Below are 22,150 nucleotides of genomic sequence, written 5' to 3' on the forward strand. Positions count from 1 at the left end.
CAGAGGGAGTGCAGAGCAAAGGACACTACCTGGCCATTACCCGCTGAAGGCCGGTCCCCTCAGGTTCTCCCTCCCTCTGACAGTAGCGCCTGGGCAGGTGCGAAGGTCTTCTGCTAGACCCCCCACCTTGGGCAGGCCCTGGGCCTGGATTCCTGCCCTTGGGCAACATGCAAGTCCACAGGTCAAATTTGCCCCGACACAGTTAGGGTAGTTTATTAAAGACAGAGAGTTTTAAGTGTTTTCCAGAAAACTGGAATAAATAAACCACCACAATTTAAGACACAACTAAGTACCCTGCAAAAACGTGGTTTTCCACACCAACAGTATTTTCCAGTAAAGGAAGAGCTTTAGAGTAAACAAAAATGGAACTGTGTCTACCTAACTGGTAATTAAAAAATAAGTACTTTAAAGAAAGAAAAACTCTTCTAAAGAGATATTTCTTTAAAGTAAACCAAAAAGGATGTGCATTTGCTCCTGCCAACACTTAAGAACACCCCAGTCCTGGACTGCGTTCCAATAAACGTGCTGCCTTCAGCAGAAATTAAATATATGTGTCAAACATCTAGTAAGAAAAACATGAAGCTTTGGGGGGAGGAGCTGTATCAATAATAATTATTAGCATTTGGAATTTATAACATTTTTTCTTTTTAATTACCAATGTTTCTGAAGGTATTTAAAACATTTTGTTAATACTAGAAACCCTTTATTAATAAGCTAGGATTTTAAAGAATTTTTCCTGAAAGAGATTTTTATAAGTAGTACAAAATGCCACCAATTTTCAGTCCTTGATGAGATTGTATTACTAGTGAGAGCAATGCCTTAATGTTTAATTTTCAGTGTTATCCTCCATTAAGGTTTTCATGCTACTAGTTTTATAGCATGAACAGGCTGTAACACTAGAAACAAAGATGTTATTTCTCTTTTCTTATCCAACCTCCACCCACCTAAAATGTTTATTGTTCAAGAGAATATATGAAAAGGTTTTCACTATCTCAGAAATTAACTACAACCAATTAATGGTTACTTTTAAACAGTTTTGTGAATTTTCTATTAAAATGTGTGGGTTTGTTTATAATGTCATAAATGGTTGTGGTTTGGCTATAAAATGAATTCCTTGCTGGGTGGAGTACCAAGTGTACCAATTAGAAATTCTCGATTAGCGTGGGCACTGCCCTGCACTTTTCCATGAAAGCATTTTCTTTTGATTTCGCTGTCACAGAATGCCTAAGTCAGTCCTCTGTCACCACATGAAAATGCAAAAGAATTTTGAAAATACTTCATAGTGTTGATTTCAGATAATTTCCTCACAGGAGTTCCTTGGTCCTGTTTTAAACCCAACTATTTGCCAACTTGAAAATTCCAGCACAATCTTAGTTAAGAGAAAGCCATGAGTATTACAGATGTCAAAAGATGTTTAAGATTACCAAATAAATTATTCTTAAGTCCCAGATTCAAATGCTTAGAAGTGAAAACAATGTTCCATTTCAGAACTAGAAAAAACTGCAGTAGCTCATAAGATTATTAAAGTGATTTCAAAAGGGGACTGGGCAGGTCACCTGGACTTGCCCTTCCGGTAGTCACTAACAAGCAGCACCTGCAGGAGAAGAAGCCTGGCTACGTCTGGGGAATGGTGGACATACTCTGTACAGGCTCGAGAGGGAATTTTCTAAGTTCTCTCATGACATCTTCTGAGGCAAGAAGGAGAAAAGGCTATTAGCCAGAATCACAACCCTTTAAGGCCATGATCAACTTCCATGTTATTATAATGCCAAAATATTTTATAGAATGCTGAGATTATTTATAGTGTTACAACACAGATTATAATTGTGTTGTAATCTGATGGGGCTCTGCCTGTTGGAGGAAACTCACCCTCAAAAAAAAAAGATAATTAAAAGTAAGAAAAGAAAGGACTTAGTCATGATACATGTAAAACAGGCAAGAATTTTAGATGAAAATCAGAAATGTGATGTGACAAGCAAAGGAGCTAATATGTTTTAGGCTACATTATTAGAAATATAGATTTTAGAATAAGTGGGGTGATGTAACCTGCTGTCATCCACTCTGTTTAAAAACCATGTCTGGAATATCACATTCAGTTGTATCAAATTTTAAAAGGAATATAGACAAAAGGAAACAGGTATAGATGCAGCAAACCAGGATGATGAAGGGTCTAAAATTGTATCTTATGAGGAATTTTTTTAATGGTAATATTTAGCGAGAAGAAGACTTGAGAAAAGAGCTATCATGATTGTCTTCGAACATGTGATGACCTACTATATGGAAAAGAGATCAAACCTATTCTCTATGGACCCAAGGGCAGCACTTAGGCTAAATTTTGACTGCTTATAGGAATTGACAATCTGAACTGTCTAGACAAGGAATGGATCGCATGGGGAGGTGGTGAGTTTCCAAGGAACTGCTCAAGCACAGGTTGAATAACCTGTCCAGCTCCCCAACACGGCAGAGATTTCAAGCCCTGGAGGGGTAGGGCAGGAGAGCAGGGCCAGAGACCTGCCCTCCCCACTTCGGCGAGGGCAGCTCCACATTTATCTGCTTTACACTGGAGTTCTTGGGTAAGCTTTACTCTGGAGAAAGAGCTCAGAGGCTTAAGAAAGTAAACCACGAGATGAGATTACCTGGCAAGTCCATTCAAACACTGAGATTCTTACAACCTACAACAACTGAGCAAGGACGTGCACTCATTTTGGTGAGCTGTGATTGACGAAAGTACCTAAAGCAGTGGTCCCAACCTATTTGGCATGATGGATCGTTTTCATGGAAGACAATTTTTCCACGGACTGGGGCAGGGGAGTGGCTTCAGAATAATTCAAACACAGTACACTTACTGTGCACTTTATTTCTATTATTATTACATTATAACGTATAATGAAATAATTATACAACTCACCATAGCTTAGGGACCAATGCTGTAAAGGACTCACACAAAGGACAGAGCTCCTATTTCTTTCCCTCTTTCATCCGTTTCCTTAATTTCTTATTCTTTTATCAGTAAAGTATAATAAAAAGAGCTTGATATTTAGACTTCAAGAAATTCAGGTTGGTTCCTCAAAATGTTAGATCCAGAGTTACCATATGACCCAGCAATTCTACTCCTAGGTATCTACTCAAACGAAATGAAAGCATAAGTCTGCACAAAAATGCGTAGACGAATGTTCATAGTAACATTATCCATGATAGTCAAAAAGTGGAAATAACCCAAATATCCCATCAAATGGTGAATGGATAAAGTATGGTATATCCATACAATGGAATATTATTTGGCCATAAAAAGGAATGGCAAACTGACACATGCTACAACATGGATGAACTTTAAAACATTATGCTAAGTGAAAGAAGTCAGGGACAAAAGACCAAATATTGTATGATTCCATTTATATGAAATGTCCAGAATCCATAGAGACAGAAAATAGATTAGTGGTTACCAGGGACTAGGGCGATGGGGGAGCAGGGAGTGATGAAAATGTTCTAAAATTAGATAGTGGTAATACACGCACAATTCTGTGAACAGAATAAAAACACTTAATGATATGCTTGAAAAGGGCAAATTTTTATGGTACGTGAATATCGCAATAAACTCTACCATTAACACAAAAAAAGTTTCAGACTTGTATCCAAGCCCTTACTAGTTGTGTGGCCTTATAAGGTCTCCAACTCCCTTTGAGCCTCAGTTTCCTCGTATGTTAAGGGAGAATGAATGTAATACTACCTACCTCACAGGGAGGCTTCAAAGAAAATATGGAGTATTTCCCAAATCATAAATAGGCTTATAAAGGATAGCTATTGTCCACTTTTCAAACTATTATAGTTTTTCTTTTAGCATTCAAAGAAGTTTGTGATTTCTAGCTCACTTTACCAATTTTAAATACTTCGAAGAAAAAATAATGCACACATTTTCAACTTAAATAGGAGAGCCAGTTCCTAAAAGATGAGAATGGACAGCCTTTTCAGGAGGCCACACACTGCCAGTTTTACATTTAGCATCCATTACAAACTAAGAGGAGAGATAACAAGGAAAAAAGTATAAGGGAGGACAGAAATTTAATTCATTAGAACACAGTTTTCTCTTTCTCCCTTCTCATTTATACATTATCTTCTATCTTATCTCACCAGAAGGATGTTAACTATGACAGTCATCCAAATAATAAGTATGGATTGTATTTTCTGAAGCTAATTAAATATGACTTTTTTTTAGTTCCTGTCATTATTAAAAGTATGCGGTGTACTCAAAATATAAAGCTGTATGAGTTCATATATTATGCTGTTGTAGTCTTGCCATTGAAATGTAAATCTCTCATTAAAAAAGAAAAAAAAATTTCAATGTAGCTAATGAAATATCCAAATGTTTAATCTAGTTCTTGGTGAATGGTGTTTCTGTGATTCCCCCGCTTTAATTGAATCATCATAGTAATTAACTGAATTGTATTCATTTATATTTTCACTTAATGGAAGCCTCTTAAAATGAATCATTTCACATCAAAACATCTGTTGCCTAACACATCACCAGTTAACATTCATTTCTGCCCTATAGGCTACTCTTGCTTTAAACATCATTCATAAAGCAACCTAAAAAATACTGAGCTAAGAACTTTTGGAGAAAAGTAATTCAACAGTTATGATTTGATTGTGTTTTGAAGGATCTTGTTGTTTGATTTTAAAGTGGGTTTTCTTTAAACTGTTACCTCTACAATATTTAAGAGCTGGTTTTTACTTTCTTCTAGATATCTTTATCCTGGCAATTAACAGGAAAAGGCAGAAAACCAAAACATTTATGAATAGATGTGTAGGTCAACTTCATGATTAAACTGCTATTTAGGAACAGTATGACCAGGCCCACAAACAACTGGTCAAATAAAAATATCTAGGCTCATTTTCATGTCCTAAATCAAGCTGTCAATGATATGTCCACAGATTAATTTTTAAAAGACTTTATGCCTGGAAGTCATTTAACATAATTTTAGCCACATGCCTTTCCAATTAACATACAAAGAATTCTACCATAAACATATAGAAAACTGTACCTTCCTTTTAGATCAAAAATATTAATTCAAATGTGATTGCTTATAAGTAAGTCAATTATGGAACCTATTCAAAAAATTAATTAAGGAATCTATTCAACCCATTGGAGAGCAAAACCATTCCCATGACTCTTTAAAGTATTACAATGGCTACCAGAGTACCAAATACATTCTACCTGCATTCAGCACCTTCTGAGGCTCAAAAACACAGGTGTTCTGCTCTTGGAAATCAGTGTTAAATGTAGAGTAAAAACTTTCTTTTATCCCACTGAAGAGGGCATTACGGTTCATGAAGGCCCACAAGTGGTTCACATGAAAATTATAAGCTGCAAAAACTATCAGAGTATACAATCTGCCATGAAAAAGATGACAAATTTCACCAGAGAAAAATATCACTATACAGGATGAATCTACACATCACTACTCTTTATTGCTGCATCGATAACTCCTATTTACAAACAGGTGTCGAATAACTAGAAAAGTTCCCCTAAATCACAATTACAATCACAAAATAAATTGCTCCGGTTGTCAAGGGATATAGAATTCAAAATTACTCCGACTGCATTTAAGTAAATTCTATAAAATGCATTTTTTCCTTTAACAAACTTTTAGGGTCCTCTGATGAAGCCATAAATCTAACATGTAAAAAAATGTGTGGTTAACTTTTGTGCATGAATTATCACACATCATGTTCTGATAAAATATGCAGTGTGCTGTGAAATCTTTTTCAACCCTGCTAGGGAGAGTAAAATCTTTCAAGCATGTAGGATTTTATATTATTTAAAAGATGCCACACTGGTGGATATTATATGTTTCCTTCCTGTAAAAACTGCAAAAAAAGAAAACGGAGCCCATTATCCCATAAACAAAACAACACTTTTAAGCCAGATCCACTTTGGCTTTCCATCTAAAACGCTCTAGATTGCATGAAACTGTGATGATTTAATTAAAGTAGACCTGAATGGATTCTGGGGTCCATCCCCAACCTACACTGCGTGCATCCTCGTAGGAGGGTTTTGTTATTAAGTGATTTGTCTTCCGAGTTCTTCACCCAGTAATTTCCAAAGAGATGCGAGTTTGGAAGCAAAGCAGCAACACGTTCCCCTGCACGCGGAGGCTGCCCGGGCCTCCCCACCGGCCCCGCTCCCCACGCGCCCCCCGCCGGGTGCGCTCGCGCGGGTCTGGCGGCCGGCGGGGTCCGCGCGCCCACTGGCCGGGAGCCCGGGGCGGCGGCGGGGAGCGCCCGGCGGCCTGGGCGAGGCGCGGCCCCGCGGGCCCGCGGCCCGAGCACAATGCGCCCGCGGCGGCGGGAACCGCGCGCCCCTCGGAAGCAACTTTGCGCGGCCTCGCCCGCGGCCGCCGGGCCTCGGCCCCTCGGCTAGGTCCCCGCCGCCGCCCGCCGCCGCCCGCGGCCCTCAGGCGCCGCCGCCCCTCACCGTTGCAGAACTGGAGCAGCGAGGACGTGTCGTACAGGCTGCTGTAGCTCGAGAAGCCGTCCTCCATGCTGAGGCCGCCGGGCCGCGCCCGCTCCCCGGCCCGGCTGCGCCGCCGCCGCTCACCCACACACTGAGCCGGAGCCCGAGCCGCGGCCGGCGCTGGCGCTGGGGCCGGCCCTGCTGTGGCTGCGGCTGCTGCCGGTTACCATGGCAACCCCGGGCCCGCCGCCGCCGCCGCCCGAGAGCCCAGCGCCCGCTCTGCCCGCGAGGGGGCGGCCTCGGCGGCGCGGGGGCCGGACCGGGGAGGGGGGACGTGGCGGGGCGGGGACGGCGCGGACCGCGGGGCGGGGGCCGGGCCTGCCCTCCAGGCGCCCGCGCGGCGCGGGGCGGCCTTTTCCCGGCGGGGAGGGCCCGGCCGGCCTGGGATGCTGCAAGGCAGCTCGGCCGCCCGCCCTCAGTCCCCTCGGCCGGGCCCCGCCTCCTCGCGCGGCCGCGGGGTGCGGGAGGTTGTGGGGGCGGCGGGCGTCCCTCCGGAGGGCGCCGCGCGGTGTGGGCGCGAGGACAAAGGGCGAGGCCGGGAGCGAGCGGGCGAGGGGCCCAAGACACCGGGGGACACCGAAGCCCACCCACCCCCGCCGCGCCGTCCCCGCGCCTGCGGGAAGCTGCAGGACCAAACATGGACAATGTGCCAGCCCATCCCAGCTGTTCCCACCTCAGAGCAGCGCCCCGCTTTCCACACGTTTTTCCGCTGTAGCAAGGCCCGGCCTCCAGCGAGAATCAGCACGGGGCTCGTAACCGCGCTCCAACCTCTGCTCGCGGGCTGGGGAAAGGCCGTTCTGACATCAGGCCGGCAAGTAAGCCCGCGGCGGTGTGGACGGACACTGAGCTAGAACGGCCAGTCTGTTTTATTTTCCCCCGAGGTTCAGCCCTGGGGTACAGATCTGTCACAGGCTCGTTAACTCGCTGCAAGCCTGAGGAAATCTGTATTTATTCCACCTCAGAAAGAGACCGAGAGTTAGGACAAAATAACATAGTTGAAATGCACAAATCCAAAAACAGTTCGTAACTTTTCCACCTCACACATATAAATGCTAGGTTAGTGGTAGTTTTACTACCACTGGCCTGAAGTAAATGAAGACGCTGCAAATAACGAATGCGGAATCAAGAGAGAATATGTGAACTGGGTGATCCAACCCAAGAACGGGCTTGGTCCCGCTCAGCGTTTATACTCCTTGTTGCACGACAGTCATAATTCACTTACATGCAAAACTCTGAAGTTGGAGGTACCAACTTGTGCAGGTTAAACACAGTAGGTGAAATAAGAACTGAATAAAAAGTTGCAGTTAGGAAAACTAGGGCTCACCGGAGCTCAGAGGCCCGTCTTTCCAGAAGCCCAGCTTAGCCGTCAGATGTCAGCTCAGGGACAGGGCTGTGTCCTGCCACATGTGGCACATTTAGCACATGGGTTAGTGAGGACTGGTGTTACAGGCTGCAGGCAGAAGGAAGAAGTTCAAGACCTTATCCCTGTCGTAGCAGGATTGTTAACGGGTAAGCTACATTGTGGGTAGAGGCAGAAGGGCCACAGGTGCTGTTGATTTGACTGTGACCAGGTGGACAAAGGACAGTGGGGAACACAATGCTAGTGACCATGGAGGAAGGATGGAGCAGAGCCTGTGGACAGGCCAGGACATGAAGGGATGGCTCATACTGCAGACAAGTGGGCCATAAGACTGGACGAGGCGAGAGGCAGCAGAGGAGCCTGCAGCAGCCCCTGCAGGAGATGGAAGAACAGGGGCGGTTCCTGCAGGCTGATGAGAGCCGTGTTAGGGCGCTGAGCTCATGTGTGAACTGGGCGGCAGGGCCAGGGCCTGCTGCTGGAGCAGCCCAGGATGTTTGCAGTGCTCAGAAATGAGCCACTGAGGGACAGTCTGAGGGAAGAGAGAGACGGGGCCCAGAGGGAAGTTGCTGTAGGACCATACAGCCAGAGAGACAGAAAGGTCAAGTGAGGACAGCAAAACCTCCAATTAGAAGTACCCTGTAGCAATTGGAGAGAAAGAATTGAGATTTGGGAGTTGCCATCAAAGAGGCTGTAAATGAAGTCTCTAAAGAAAAGAATGGACAGTCTGTCAGGGGCTAGGGCAGAGCCTTGACAAGGGGGAGAGAAGGAGATTCCGAAGGGGCAGTCAGAGAGGCCAGAAAACCAGCAGAGGAGGTTGTCCCCATAGGCTAAGAGCACAGAAAGCCTCAAAGTGGGCATTTTCACAGGGTTCTCTGCAAAATCGGTCCAGGAGAATGAGGCTGGACAAAGGCCTTGCATCTGGCAGCAGAGGGCTCCCAGGTGACCAGAACACCTTGGTGAGGCAGTGGATTGCTGGACATCAAAGGGAGAGCACATGTACATGACACGCCTGTTTGATGGCTTTGGCAGGGAAAGGAAATGAGGCCAAAGGTAGCGGGTCAGGTAAAGATGCAGGTGGGTCCTCTGCATCTCTGAGGCAAGAGGCAGGCGCTATGGGGAAGGGGCTTAACACCCAGGTGCATGTTTCATCTTTGCCCTTCTCTGTTTTCTCCTTTCCCGTCTCCTCCCTTCTATTCCAGTCATGCTCTCTCTAATCCACATTGCAGTTTTATACTTTAGGATACCTCGGATAGTTGGCACAAAAAACTGAGGTGTGGCATTTTTGAACTTGAAAAGAAATAATCTGGGTAAATGACTAGAAGATGGTTTTCTTTAAAAATGTTGTTAGTATTCCTGATTTTTAATGTTATGTTCGGTGGCCACAACTCAGGTTAGAGAATAAAGAAAATTCAGATGTGGGAAAGGAGAAATATGTTTAAAAGTTAAGCTGTGAATTTAAGCTGGAGATTTTCTTAGAAGATATTATTTCCACTAGAGCAATTACAAATAAGACAATTAAGAACTCAGTCCACTTGCTTTTGATATGATAAAGATCATTATCACCCTCTTAATCTAGAGTATTAAACAGCTCTGTTTTTCCCACAATGATAAAATCTTACTCTAAAAAAAGCAAAATTTAGAATAATTATAAGGATATGCATGCTAAGTCAATTAAGTATAATCTACACAGCATTTTAAAAAAGATCTATGGAGAAAGTTCAAGAAAAATCTCTGAAAACTTAATTAATAATGTGTGATTTTGTGCCCAAACATATTAACAGACTGGTATTCCACATCATCTTGAGATAATTTATGGCATGCGTCCAAAAAAATGTTGTCGTTGTACTAAATGATGTACACTCTCTAGGACAATATAACCATAGTGTTCAGTGGAATTAATAGCAGCATTTGTACAATGTGTGAAAAAGAGAAAGGAAAATGAGAGCTCTGTATCCTTTATTCATAGAGAAGCAATAAAAAAAATCACCCAGAAATGTGCAGCCTTGCGCATCTATTATTGAACTCAATACTCCAAAAATAGTTACACAGTGCCAGGCACCATGCTTGGGGCTGGGAAGATAGCACGTAGAACACAGTGCCTCCCAAGCTGCAGGTGGCTGTGAAGTCAATTTAAAGAGTCACAATTAGCACTTTAAAAAATGAAATAGAAAATTCCACTTCTGGGACTCCAAAGAATTAAAAGCAGGGACTTGAACAGATATTTGTACACCTATGTTCAGAGCAGCGTTATTCACAATAGTCAAAAGGTGGGAATAGCCGAGTGTCCATTGACGGATGAGTGGATAAACAAAACGTGGAATGTCGATGTAATGGAATATTATTCCATCTTAACGAGAAAAAAAGTCCTGACATATGCTACAACATGAACAAACCCTCAAGACATTGTGCTAAATGAAAGAAGCCAGTCCCCAAAAAGCCAATACTGTACGATTCCACTTATATGAGGTAGCTAGAGTAGTCAAATTCATAGTACAATGGTGGTTGCCAGGGGCTGGGGGGAGGGAGGAATGGAAAGTTAATGCTTAATGGATACAGGGTTTCAGTTTGGGATGGTGAAAAAGTTCTGGAGATGGAAGGTGGTGATGCCAGCAGAACAATGTGAACGTCCTTAATGCCTCAGAACTGTACACTTAAAAATGGTTAAAATGGTAAATTTTATGTGTGTGTGTGTGTGTGTATATATATATATGTATATATATATATATTTTTTTTTTTTTTTTAAGAGACAGGGTCTCACTCTGTTGCCCAGGCTGGAGTACAGTGACATAATGATAGCTCACTGCATGCTTGAACTCCTGGGCTCAAGCGATCCTCCCACCTCAGTCCCAAGTGACTGGGACTACAGGCGTTTGCCACCACATCCGGCTGTTATGTATATTTTACAATTTTAAAAATGAAATGGAGTGCAAAATATCAGAGTGCATTGAACATGGTAAGAACAAGTATTTGTACTTGAAATACCTTTACTTGAGACGTACCTATGTGTGCTGAGTCACAATGTATAAAACATATTCCTCCCTGTAGGTCACAGTCACAGTCTAAGAAATGTTAGGACACACAATAATCATACAAATAAATGTATAGGCCAGGTGCAGTGGCTCACACCTGTAATCCCAGCACTTTGGGAGGCTGAGGCAGGAGGATTGCTTGAGGCAAGGAGTTCCAGACCAGCCTGGGCAACATAGCGAGACACCAGCTCCACACAAAATGAGAAAACCTAGCCAGGTGTGGTAGTGCACACCTGTAGTCCCAGCCATTTGGAAGGCTGAGGCAGAAGGATCCCTTGAGCCCAAGAGTGCAAGGCTGTAGTGAGCTAGGATCACACCACTGCACTCCAGCCGGGGTGACAGAGCAGGAGCCTGTCTCCAAAAAAAAGTATAATTACAAATTGTATGTTCTGTGGAACAAAGATGGAAGAATTTCGGATTATTCCAGTGGGTCTGAATTGGACTGAGGAGGAAAAGAAGCCACCAGAGCAGCAGGGGCAGAGCAAAGGGCCACCACGTGGACTCTGAGGAACCCAGGGGATGGCTGGACAGGAGAAGGGGCAGCCTGCTCATCTGGGGCCTTGGAGATCCTGCCAGGCGCTTCTGATTTTATTCTAAGAGCAAGAGAACTTGACCTTCGGTTAGTATTATGGGCTGAATTGTGTCCCTCCCCCAAATTTATATGTTGAGGCCCTAACCCTCTAGTGTCTCAGAATGTGCCCTTATTTGGAGAGTGGGTCTTTTCAGAGGTAATCAAGTTAAAATGAGGTTATTGGGGTGGGCCTTGATCCAGTATGACTGGTGTTCTTATAAGAAGGGGAAACTGGGACACAGACATGCAGAGGGAGATGAAGTGAAGACAGAGGGAGAAGGCGGCCGTCTGCAAGCCACAGAGAGAGCCCTCGGAAGGAACCAGCACTGCTGACACCTTGATTTTGGACTTGCAGCCTCCAGAACTGTGAGACAATAGATTTCTGTTGTTTCAGCCACCCCGTCTGTGGCACATGTTATGGGGTCCCCAGCAAACTAATATAGATAGTGCAAAATCTTGAAGTCAAGAATTGGTTATCCCACAGATTCAGTACACCATTCATTACTGATGTTAAAATATAAAACATAGCTTCTCATGATAACATCATTACTTTATGAAATGAGAGGTAATCACTGCTCCTAAGCATCAATAAGGGAGTGTTAAACTTCGTGACCTCCGAGCGCCTACCGATGCAGCTGTCCTTTCAACAACATCCCTGACAAATGGTCACTCAGCCTCTCTCAGAGTTAAAGATCTCCAATTATTAAAATGATTGTTGTTTATTTTTATCCCTTACCGAAGCGTCGTTCATTGATCCTACTTTTGTCTGGTCAGTTTCATCTCCCTCTGTCCTGGTTCGGGCTTCTGTCTATTCTGAAATGTTGCAAGAGTAGCTTGTGTCCTGGCTTCCCCAGCTCTGCTCCATGACTCCTGGGTTAACTTGCCCAAAGAGGGGTTAACTGATGTCCTTTCATTCTTTGTTGCCTACTGTACTAGGTGCAAAGATCTTGGCGTGGTCTCTGAGTCCATCTGCGTTCCTGCCACAAATGTCACCTTCAGCATTCAACACACCCCTGCCCCACCACTCTCTCTGCAAGCTCCTCCTGAGGACTCTCAGACATGCCAGGCACTTGGGTGCTTCAGACCTTGGCCTTACTGCTCCCCAGTGCTGAGTGCTCCCTTTCCCTTCCTGCCAGCATGGAAGCTGCCCCATCAGCAGGACCTTGACCGGCCTCTGTCGTCCTGAGCGAGTCTGCCCAACACCCCTTTACAGATTCCCGTGTCAGTCTGCCTTGCCTTGTGGGAACTTGTGTGCACATCTGTCTCCTGGGAGATTATTTGCCCCTAACACTCATCATGCTTGACACGACGTTGAATGTAGTTGGCAGCGCTGAGTGAATGAATGAACATTCTAGATAAAGTCTGTTGCGCATTACACGATAGACTTCCAAATGCTTGGAAGAGAGTGTTCATATTCTCCAGGGTAACATTCTCCATTTCCTCCCTGTCTACCATGTGACATAGTTTCTAGACCCCTTGTCTGCAGAGATGCCCATCCCAGCCAACCAGATCCTAGTATCCACCAGAACTGCGCACAATAAACTCAGAGGACTCTGATCTGGGTGGCATTACCCTTTAATAACTTGGATATTATGATTCTATTGATGCAACTGAAGCTTGTATTGATTTTTTTTCTTTTTTTTTTTGAGCAGCCAGGATGGATACTGTTGGCCCATATTAAACTTCCAGTCAATTATAAACCTATCAGTCTTTTTCAAATGACTGCTGTTGGGTCTTCTCCATCCTGTACTGAGCTAGTTGATTTTTTTTCTTAATCTAAAGACAGGATTTATCTTTAGCTCTGTAAAATGCCAATTTAATGGTTTCCATGCATCATTTTAGCCAACCAAAATCTCTTAAACTCTTAAATCTGGCATTGTGTCAGCAGTGAACGTGCCATAATGAATCCTTCAATGTCATCTTCATCCTTGTAATTGATGAACACGTTAGCAGTGTGGGAGAGGGCAGAGCCCTGTATAGAGCACTGGGGACACCCCCCCCTCCTGCATCTCTATTGATCTCTTTATCAATACTCTGGATATATTTGTCCAACTAGAAATGAAATCGCCTCAACTGTTTGTTCATCCGGCCTATTTTCCTTGCACCGTGCACAGGATTTTGTGAAGGATCTTCTCCACCACTCTGTAACTCTGGGCTGGGAGCACCATGAAATGAGGAAATGAGGTTGGTTTGGCTCTTAGGAACCGCCGTTCCTTCCAAGTGTTTATGCGCTAGCTCTTCAAAGATCTGTGAAAATTTTTGCTCAGAACCAATATTAATATCAAACGTGTCATCTGTATTTTCCAGAATCCAAATTTTTCTGAGTTTTAGAAAATTATGACCTTTTTTCCCTTAGCAGTTTTCTGCAACTCCCATCTGGCGAAATTAGAGGTGGTTGGTCGAGGCCTGGAGAATGTATTCCTGGTAACTAAACAGTCTCTTGACATTTCTCGCCTTTCTTGGGCTCGTGACAATTCCTCCCAGGTGATGTTTCTTCTATCCCTTTCAGTTTTAAGATGATTCTCCTTATTAGAGAAAAAGAAGCCACAGGGCAGAGTCCTAAACATGCAGACTGGCTTCCAGGGTTCTTCATGGCTCCCCCGGTTCTGGCTTATGCGTCTTTGGCCCCCATCAACCCACTCTGCTTTTAATTTCCCAAATACCCCACTACTATCTGCCCCTGGGCCTTTGCTTGTAAGATTCCTGCTGTTGGAAATGTCTTTTCACTCCTTCTGTGAGCTTCCTGGCCTTGTCCCTGGCTGGGAGCCTCACGTGCAGAGGCAGATCTACAGCTCGTCTTATAAAGGCGAGACATTCTTAGCCAGGTGAACCAGCTCCTGACTACCTGTGTGTCACCTGGCCTGGATGGGCCGGGTGCGGGAAGGGTGCGGGAAGGGCCGAGAAACAGCACCATGTGACAAAGGCGTCCTTATCAGGGGCCTCTCCAGCTGTGTCATCCTATCACAGAAATGCCAACACTGCAGAATCAGGAACTTTAGAGCCTCCCACAGATAACTTGTTAATAGTCCAAATGGATGTGACAACTCTTTATTATTTAAGAAACCCAGTAGGCTATTTCCTCAAAAGCATTCTCAATGATTTGCATCAATCAGAAGAATTTACGTATTTTGAAGTATCTGAAGCGAAAAGTTAAAAGCAACATTCGCTTGTTTTTCTCTTGTTAAAATGTCATTGCATTTAGGAAACTTGATGTTGTAGGTTTTTCTGATTCATACAATAATGCAGGTACCACAGTAGGTTGCAAATGAACTTTCCTCAGTAGCATCTCCACCAAACAATGCCATTTTCAAGGCTTTTTGTTTGTTGGCTCCATCATGTTGCCTTTAAGGTTTTATGGCGGTTTCTGGCATACCACAGACTAACCACAGAATAAATAAACTAATGTTAGAGCAGTCACTCATCCCAGTGGGCCTGGGACTGCCCGGGTTTGTGCCTGTGTCCTAGGTGATCATGAATAGTCCCTCTTTGACTCTCTGAAGTATTCTGGTTTGGATGACAAATTAGATGGTCCACCTAGCTAATAAGGAAAGATTTGGAATTTATCCATATTGTGCATTGAGGAAAGTTACCGAGATTCCTAAAGGTATAGTTAAATAGTTAAAATGCCATCCTAAGCTGCCTCACAGCATCAAAGTTGCAAGAAATAAAGATAAGTTGCTAGAAATCTGGATTTTTCTTAGGAAAGTCAAGTAAAAGCTCCACTACTGTGGCTTGCCTGGTCCCCTCCCATCACCCCTTCGCAGGCTTTGCCTTCCTACTGGTCCAGAGGTAAAATAGGCATTTGTGATTAACAAAGGGTCCAGCAACTCTGCTACAGTTGGTGTCTGTGGATCCCAGGCTCCAGTCGTACCACTGACTCAGGCAAAAGTCCTTGGAGTCCTTTTGGAAACCACCTGGACAAGGAGGGGCTCCACCTCCCCACTCCATGGACTTGTTGGCTGCTGACCACTGGTGCATTCGTTTGCCCAAGCTGAGTGCCCACTTTGTGCCTGGAGCAGGGGACACAGGGGGCAATGCACCACCCTGCCCCCTGAGGGCCTCACAGCCAAGAGGGGAGCAAATAGGCACCAGGTCACAGGAACTCAGAGAAGGAACATGCTGTCACCGTGAGTGTTGGCTCCAGTCCATGCTCCAAGCCTAGCTAGAGCTGCCTCAGTTTTGCATAGAAGGAAACGTCCATGCACCAGAGAGGCAGACCCAAGGTCACATGGCTGGCAGACCTGGGGAAGCCATGAAGGACCCTGAAATCCAGTTCTGTCCGGCCCAAACCCTCACTTTCTGCTCTGAACTGCCACCTGTTTAACTGCAGTGGTACAAACTGACAACCTAGTTGGGGACAGGCGGGAATAACAGTACCTAAGATAGGGTGGGTCTTGGGCCTCATCCTGCAGGGTGCAGACCTGGGCTCAACTGCCTGTTCCCCACGAGGCATGTTCAAGTATTTGTTGCTTGGGCTTGGGGCCAATAAACGCATGAGGATTACTGAACCCCCAGTGGCTGGGGCAGATAGGGAAGGAATCCGGGGGTTCTGGGGGCCTAGCTTTGGCCTTGATGGACCCGGGAGATGAGATGAGTGGAGAGGAGGAGGGAAGGACATCCAGGAAACAAGCTAGAATTGTGTGCTCAGGGTGTCTGGGAACTGATGAGCCACCAGCTCTGTTAAAGTCAAGGGTAGGATGAGCAGGTCAGACCGGATGAGCCAGGAGGGCCTAGGATCCACACTGAGGGGCTGGGCTGGGTCCATGGGCCACAGGAGCCCCTGGGAAGCCACGCCATTAGGGCTGTGCTTCAGGTGGACTGACGGGACATGCACATAGCTGGACCAGGAGCAGGAGTCATGAAGACAAGGAAGTGAGACTCGTCCCAGGTGAGGTGGTGGGAGCCTGGCCGGGGCTGGCTGCATTCTCTCAGCCCCTGGGTGTGGAGCTGGCGGCTCAGACCGGGCTGCTAATGCGGAAGCAGCAGAGAGAGGATCTGGGTCCGAGAAGGGAGGAGTGGTGGGTGGCATAGGGTGTTGGGAAGAGAGATGATAGCAGGGCGAAGGCAGGGCTTTGGCAGTGAGTATGCCTGGGGACAGTGCCTAGGGCGGAGGTGGCCAGGACACAGGTGGCTGGAAAAGGAGAGAAGAGCTGGGAAACCCACCTTGGGGGGCATGATCGGGGGCTTCGTCAGGATGGGAAGAGCCCAGCATGCTGGCTGGGAGGAGGAAAGAGTCAGAGAAAAGGAAGTGGGGAACGATTCAAGGAGCAGGGAGACGGCTGATGGGACAGACGTCCAGGATGTAGCAGGACCCCGCACGGTCAGGCAGTGGGTGGGAAGCCTGGAAGGAAGGAGAGATGCCTTATCCTGGGAGAGGATAAGATGGATGAAAAGCCACAGAAAATGTGAGGTTTCAGTCATTCATTCAACAAATCGTCAATTAACGGTGAGGGTATGTTCTGAGGACTGTGTTGTTAGGCAATGTCATCACTGTGTGAACATCACAGAGTGGACTTGCACAAACCTAGATGGTACAGCCTGTGACACACTGGGTCATAGGGGACAGCCTACTACTATGTGGCTACAAGCCTGTACAGCGTGTTACTGTACTGAATCCCACAGGCAATTGTAACACGATGGTAAGTATTTGTGTATCTAAACATCTAAACATAGAAAAGGTATGGTAAAAATATGGTATCATTAATATAATCTCATGGGACCACCATTGTATGTGTAGTCCCTTGCTGACCTGAATGTCACTATGCAGCACATAACGACATATTGGTTGGCAACATAATCCTCACTGAGGAGAAGCTCTACCAGTGTCCTTCTGGGGAAAGGCAGTGGATGCTCCCACATCCTGTTGGAACTCCTTGTACCCACAGGACAAAGAGGATGGAAGAGGAAACAGCCTCGACACAGCTTTGCAAACTGGAGAACAGGTAAAGGAGAGGTACAGTCTCATCCGCCCCAGACAAACTGAACTCAAAACCCAGCAAATTTGGGGCAGCAAGAAGCAGCCCACTTCCTGCCACAGAACCCCCAGGGTTTAAGAATGGACAGGATCAGGCAGCTCTGGAAGTGGGGGCACAGGAGGGCTGCTTAAGAAGCTGCTGTGGACTGAATTGTCCCTCTCCAAATTCGTACATCGAAGCCCCAAGCCCCATTGTGATGTATCTGGAGATAGGACCTTCATTTAATTAAGGTTAAATGAGGTCTTGAGGGTGGGGCCCTGATCTGATAGGATTGGTCGCCTTATGAGGGAGCCCCTGCCTTGTGAGGACACAGCATGATGGCAATCTGCAGGCCAAGAAGGGAGCCTTCACCAGGAGCCGACCACGCTGACCCCTGGTCGGACTCCCAGCCTCCAGAGCTGTGAGAAGTACATTTCTGTTGTTTAAGCCACACAGGCCGTGGTATTTGCTATGGCAGCCGGATGCAACTGAGACAGAAGCGGATGGATCCTTCCTTCCATCTCTGGAGGTTTAATCTCTGAAATGGGTGAACCAAGGGGTTCTCTGCACAAAAGGATACCAGGGGACCATCCTGAAGGTGGCAAAGAAATGACAGCCTAATGCTGAGTGACGGGACCATGCCGCAGCCCTTCCCCACCCTCAGCTCCCGGACGCTGGCAGCCGGCGCTGCTCTCAGGAAAGGGTACGGAAGCGCCTTCCGCAGGGAACATGACAAACTCTGGGGGAAAGACCTGGAGCTTGCTCTGCTCAGGAATCACAGTGACGTCCTGTGGACGAGTCTCATCTGTGCACTCAGAGCTTCCGGGCAGCTTTTGAATGTCCCCCTGTAAGATTGGCATAGACAGCCAAGAATCTCTAAACATTTGAGAAAAAATAAAAGGAACAAAAAAGGAGGAGAGTATGAGGAAACAGACAACACAAAGAACAGCAGGAAATAAAACTCCTGATGACATCCTCAGGAGCTGCCGTTATTACAGCCACGGAACAAGCAAACGGTACTATTTATAAACCTAGATGATAAAAAAGAGGTTTTGGCAATTAGAAGTGTGGCAGTAGAAACAAAATCCCCATAGAAGTGGCTAAAGATAGAGATGAAGAAATTGCACAGAAGCATAGAACAAAAGAGACAAAGCAATGCAGAATATGGGAGGGAAAATGTGATGATCATATTGGGAAGTTCAGCATCCGAGTTACAGGAGTTTCAGAAAGACAAAACAAAGAAAATAGGAGGGAAATCAGCAAAGAAATAACTCAAGAAAATTTCCCAAAGTGAGGAAACACGAATTTCTAGCTTGAAAGAGCCTACTGAGCGCTCTGCACAGTGGCGGGCAGGGGGACTACCACCACACATTATATCCACTAAATGTTTTAGAACACAGGAGATAAGGATAACATGCAAAAAGCTTCCAGAGAGAAACAACAGGTCTCAGAGAAAGGATGAAGAATTAGAATGGCATTGGATTTCTAAACAGCCATGATAGGAATTAGAAGACAACAGAAAAATGCAAAAAGTCAACTTTTGAGGGAAAATGATTTTCAACCTATAGTGGCACATCCAGACACACCATCAAATCCAGTGTGCACGTGGAACAAAGACATTTTCAGTCTCACGAGATCTCAGAAACATAGCTCCCTTGTGCCCTCCTTTCTCAGGCAGCTGTTGCAGGATGTGCTCCACCAAAATGAGGGTGTTGCCAACAAAGAAGATGACATGGGATCCAGGAAACAAGGAATCAGCACAGGAGAGAGGCGAAAGGAATCCCCAGGGAAACAGATGGGACAGTAAAGGTCATGCTAATAGGCAGCCAGTCCAGATTGCAGCCAGAAAACATTTCTCTGGAGAAATGCCACCGGAAAGATGAAACGGGAAACTATTGGAAGGAGGTTTACATACAAGGCAGAGGAGTTGGGGATGGTGAAAGTGAGTGATATTAATACATGGAAAACAGAAGACAGGTATTTACCCCAGGAAAAACAAAAACGTGTATAAGAAAGGAAATTCAATTATACTTGGCTTAACCTTGAACAGTGTTTCATAGTCACAGTAATATAAGCACATACGAATGAAATTTTAAAGTTCTGATATGAGTACATGGGGAAGGTGAGGAACGGTGCACAGCCACAAGTGAGTATGGAGTGCGAGGCGTGGACAGCTGGCTCTGCATCTTCCAGGTGAGGCGGTAACAGGTAACAAGCAAAAAGTGGCGTATATGCATGTTATTTCAAAGGCAAGGATGACATATTTGGAAGTGGCAGCTGCTTCTGGGAGATGCGAAGATGGTAAGGATGTCACAGGAAATGAGGAAAGGTCACTGCTATTAATAATTTTTTGTCTTAAGCCTTGTAGAACTATTTGATTTTTTAAAATATGTACAGTATGTGACTTTGATAAATTTAAATTAAGTTTAAAAATCATACATACATTTCAATCTAACTTCCTGAGCTTCCATTTGTTTATTTGTGTTTCTGTTTGTTCATTTGTTCATTCGTTCACTCAATCTATTTACATTTGCTATGAACCTTCTCCCGAAGGTTGGCTGCTGGGCCAGAGGCAGTTGGATGCAGTCTCAGTTCCTACCCCAAAAGGACCTTTCCTTTTAGTAAGAAAATCTTCAAGGAGGTTAAAGATCTATGTGCCTTTTTACTTTGTTTTGCATAGTAGTTGGGTTTCCGAAGGGCTCTAAATTCTACATTTGCAAATCAGTTGATGTCTTAGGACAATGTGTGTCTGAAGCTTATGATTTAAAGGGATCCTATGAAAAATCTTTCAGAAAAAAAATTCCTGCACAATATATCAATGTGTAAATTCCTATCTTCTTATGTGGCCACTCTGATAAGAAATCAATGTGGCCCCAGCAGTAGCTCGAGAATAAATTTATGGGCAACATATCACCATTGGAGAAGAGGGAGATCACTTAGGACCAATATTGCTAATGACAACAAATTAGAATTCATTTATATACTGTATACTGAGACATAGCCCTTAATTACACAATGTGCACTCTTACTGATGTCCTGTAGTGATTAAAAACTAACCGTAGACAATAAACGTGATAGTAAAATGTTCAGCTGTACAACATAGGGAGTCCACACTAATTAATTTCACAGGTTTTTGTATTTCCTTCATTTATAACAGATATAATCGCTTCCTTTCAGCTTCGTCTGTAAGGGCTCCAAGGAGAGCCTCTTCTATATATTTAATATGTGGATGGCTATGTTACCTGCTAAGATTTAATTTTTGCTTGCAGAACATTTTATTGCACCATTTTAAAGCAGCAGGAAAATGTTCTTAAAAGATAGCCGGGGTTTAGAAAAACCATCTGTTTTAGTTGGAAGAGTATAAACATAAACTGTATCACGAAAATGTACTGTGAAAATCCTCCTTCTTCCACATGTTACTTTTTGTGCCATAACTATTAACGTTTCTCTAATGTCCTGGACGAATCCAAAGTGTTTTATTCAAAGTCCTTTTTGCTCTCCCAATACTGCCATCATGTAGGAGATAGAAGAGGCTAAAAAGTTATATGCATGTATCCGGCATGCCTTTGAAATGGGTGCAAAGATTATACGAAGTAAAACACATGCCACAGTCGTGAAAACGTATCTTCCACACTGTGGCCAGGTGGGTCTGCTAAGTGCAGCTCCGATCTAATCACTCCCTAGCTCAAAACCGCCAGGGGATCCCTGCTGCTGCAGAATGAAGAGTAAGCCCAGCCTGTGAGCCCACTAAGGTGGCACCAGGCCAGCCTTGCTAGTGTGGGATCTGTCACGTCATCTGAGCTTGAGCCCACTCACCTGTGCAGTGGACCATTTGCTGTTCTCTGGGTCTGCTCTGCCTTGTCCACATCACACCTTGGCTTGTGTGGTCCCTCCCTATGGCTCCATGTTTTCCCAGTCACCACCTCTCAAGGTTCATCTCAAATGCCACCTGCTCTGGGAGCCCAGCCCCCCTCCCTTCCAGATGCCCTCCTTCCCTCCTCTGAACTCCTCGGCACCTGGCACTTGCCCAGGTCTATGACAGTCCTCTGTGACCTTGCCTAGTTTACCCACTGGGCTCTGCACTCCCTGAGAACAGAGATCCGACCCCTCCTGCACGCTCCGGAATTAGAAAACAGATTTGACTTGACGGCTCAGCATCATGCATATTTCAGGGCTCCTGCAACTTCTCAAGAAGGCTGTGATGCTCTGCCTCCGTGCCGTGGGTACGCTGCCAGCAAACTGCATTCCTAATTACATAACAGTATTCAAGTGCATGTCAGTATGAAAAGAAGAACAAACTCTTTTTTTTTTTTTTTTTGTAGTTTTTAACCAGAAAAGCTTTTTATGATCACTGGACTACTTTCCATTTTAAGCTAATTAGTAAATTGCATTTTTGGCTCTTTAACTGGCTAGGTTAAATTTAGCTCATCTTTTCTTTTAAAGTCAAGCTGTCAGTGGATTTTGCAATTAAAATTTCCACTTTCAACTTTCTTTCTCAATTCAAGAGGATGCTGGCAAGGCACCCCTCCTCCTGCCCCTCCCCCTTCAGCTTCTCCCCTCCCCAGATCTTCCCATGGACGCAGGAAGGCTCCTTATGCCTAGTTGTGGGGCATCCAGGGGCATGGCGCTCCCAGGCTGGCAGGGCAAATGCCTAAAGCTGTAATCCATCCCCCTGGCATGCAGCTGAACCCCCAGCCTATCCCAAAGGAGTTATTCAAAACATGC

At 45.1% G+C, this 22,150-nt stretch overlaps 1 protein-coding gene across 3 annotated transcripts in view; it reads right to left on the bottom strand.

Moving 5' to 3' along the window:
- The window catches only part of EML1 (EMAP like 1), a 168,739-nt gene that overhangs the window by 117,577 nt on the left and 29,012 nt on the right, over positions 1-22,150 (bottom strand). For 2 of the 3 annotated variants that reach the window (XM_045560976.1, XM_045560988.1), the window contains exon 1: positions 6,473-6,681. The exons of the other annotated variant lie outside the window; for it this stretch is intronic. In XM_045560976.1, the coding sequence (XP_045416932.1) occupies positions 6,473-6,539 (67 nt within the window). In that variant the 5' untranslated portion in view covers positions 6,540-6,681. Of the gene's footprint in view, positions 1-6,472; positions 6,682-22,150 lie in introns of those variants that run through there. 3 annotated transcript variants of the gene reach the window in all.

This window comes from Lemur catta, chromosome 1 (genome assembly GCF_020740605.2).
Source record: "Lemur catta isolate mLemCat1 chromosome 1, mLemCat1.pri, whole genome shotgun sequence".
In the NCBI taxonomy this organism is placed as follows: domain Eukaryota; kingdom Metazoa; phylum Chordata; class Mammalia; order Primates; family Lemuridae; genus Lemur; species Lemur catta.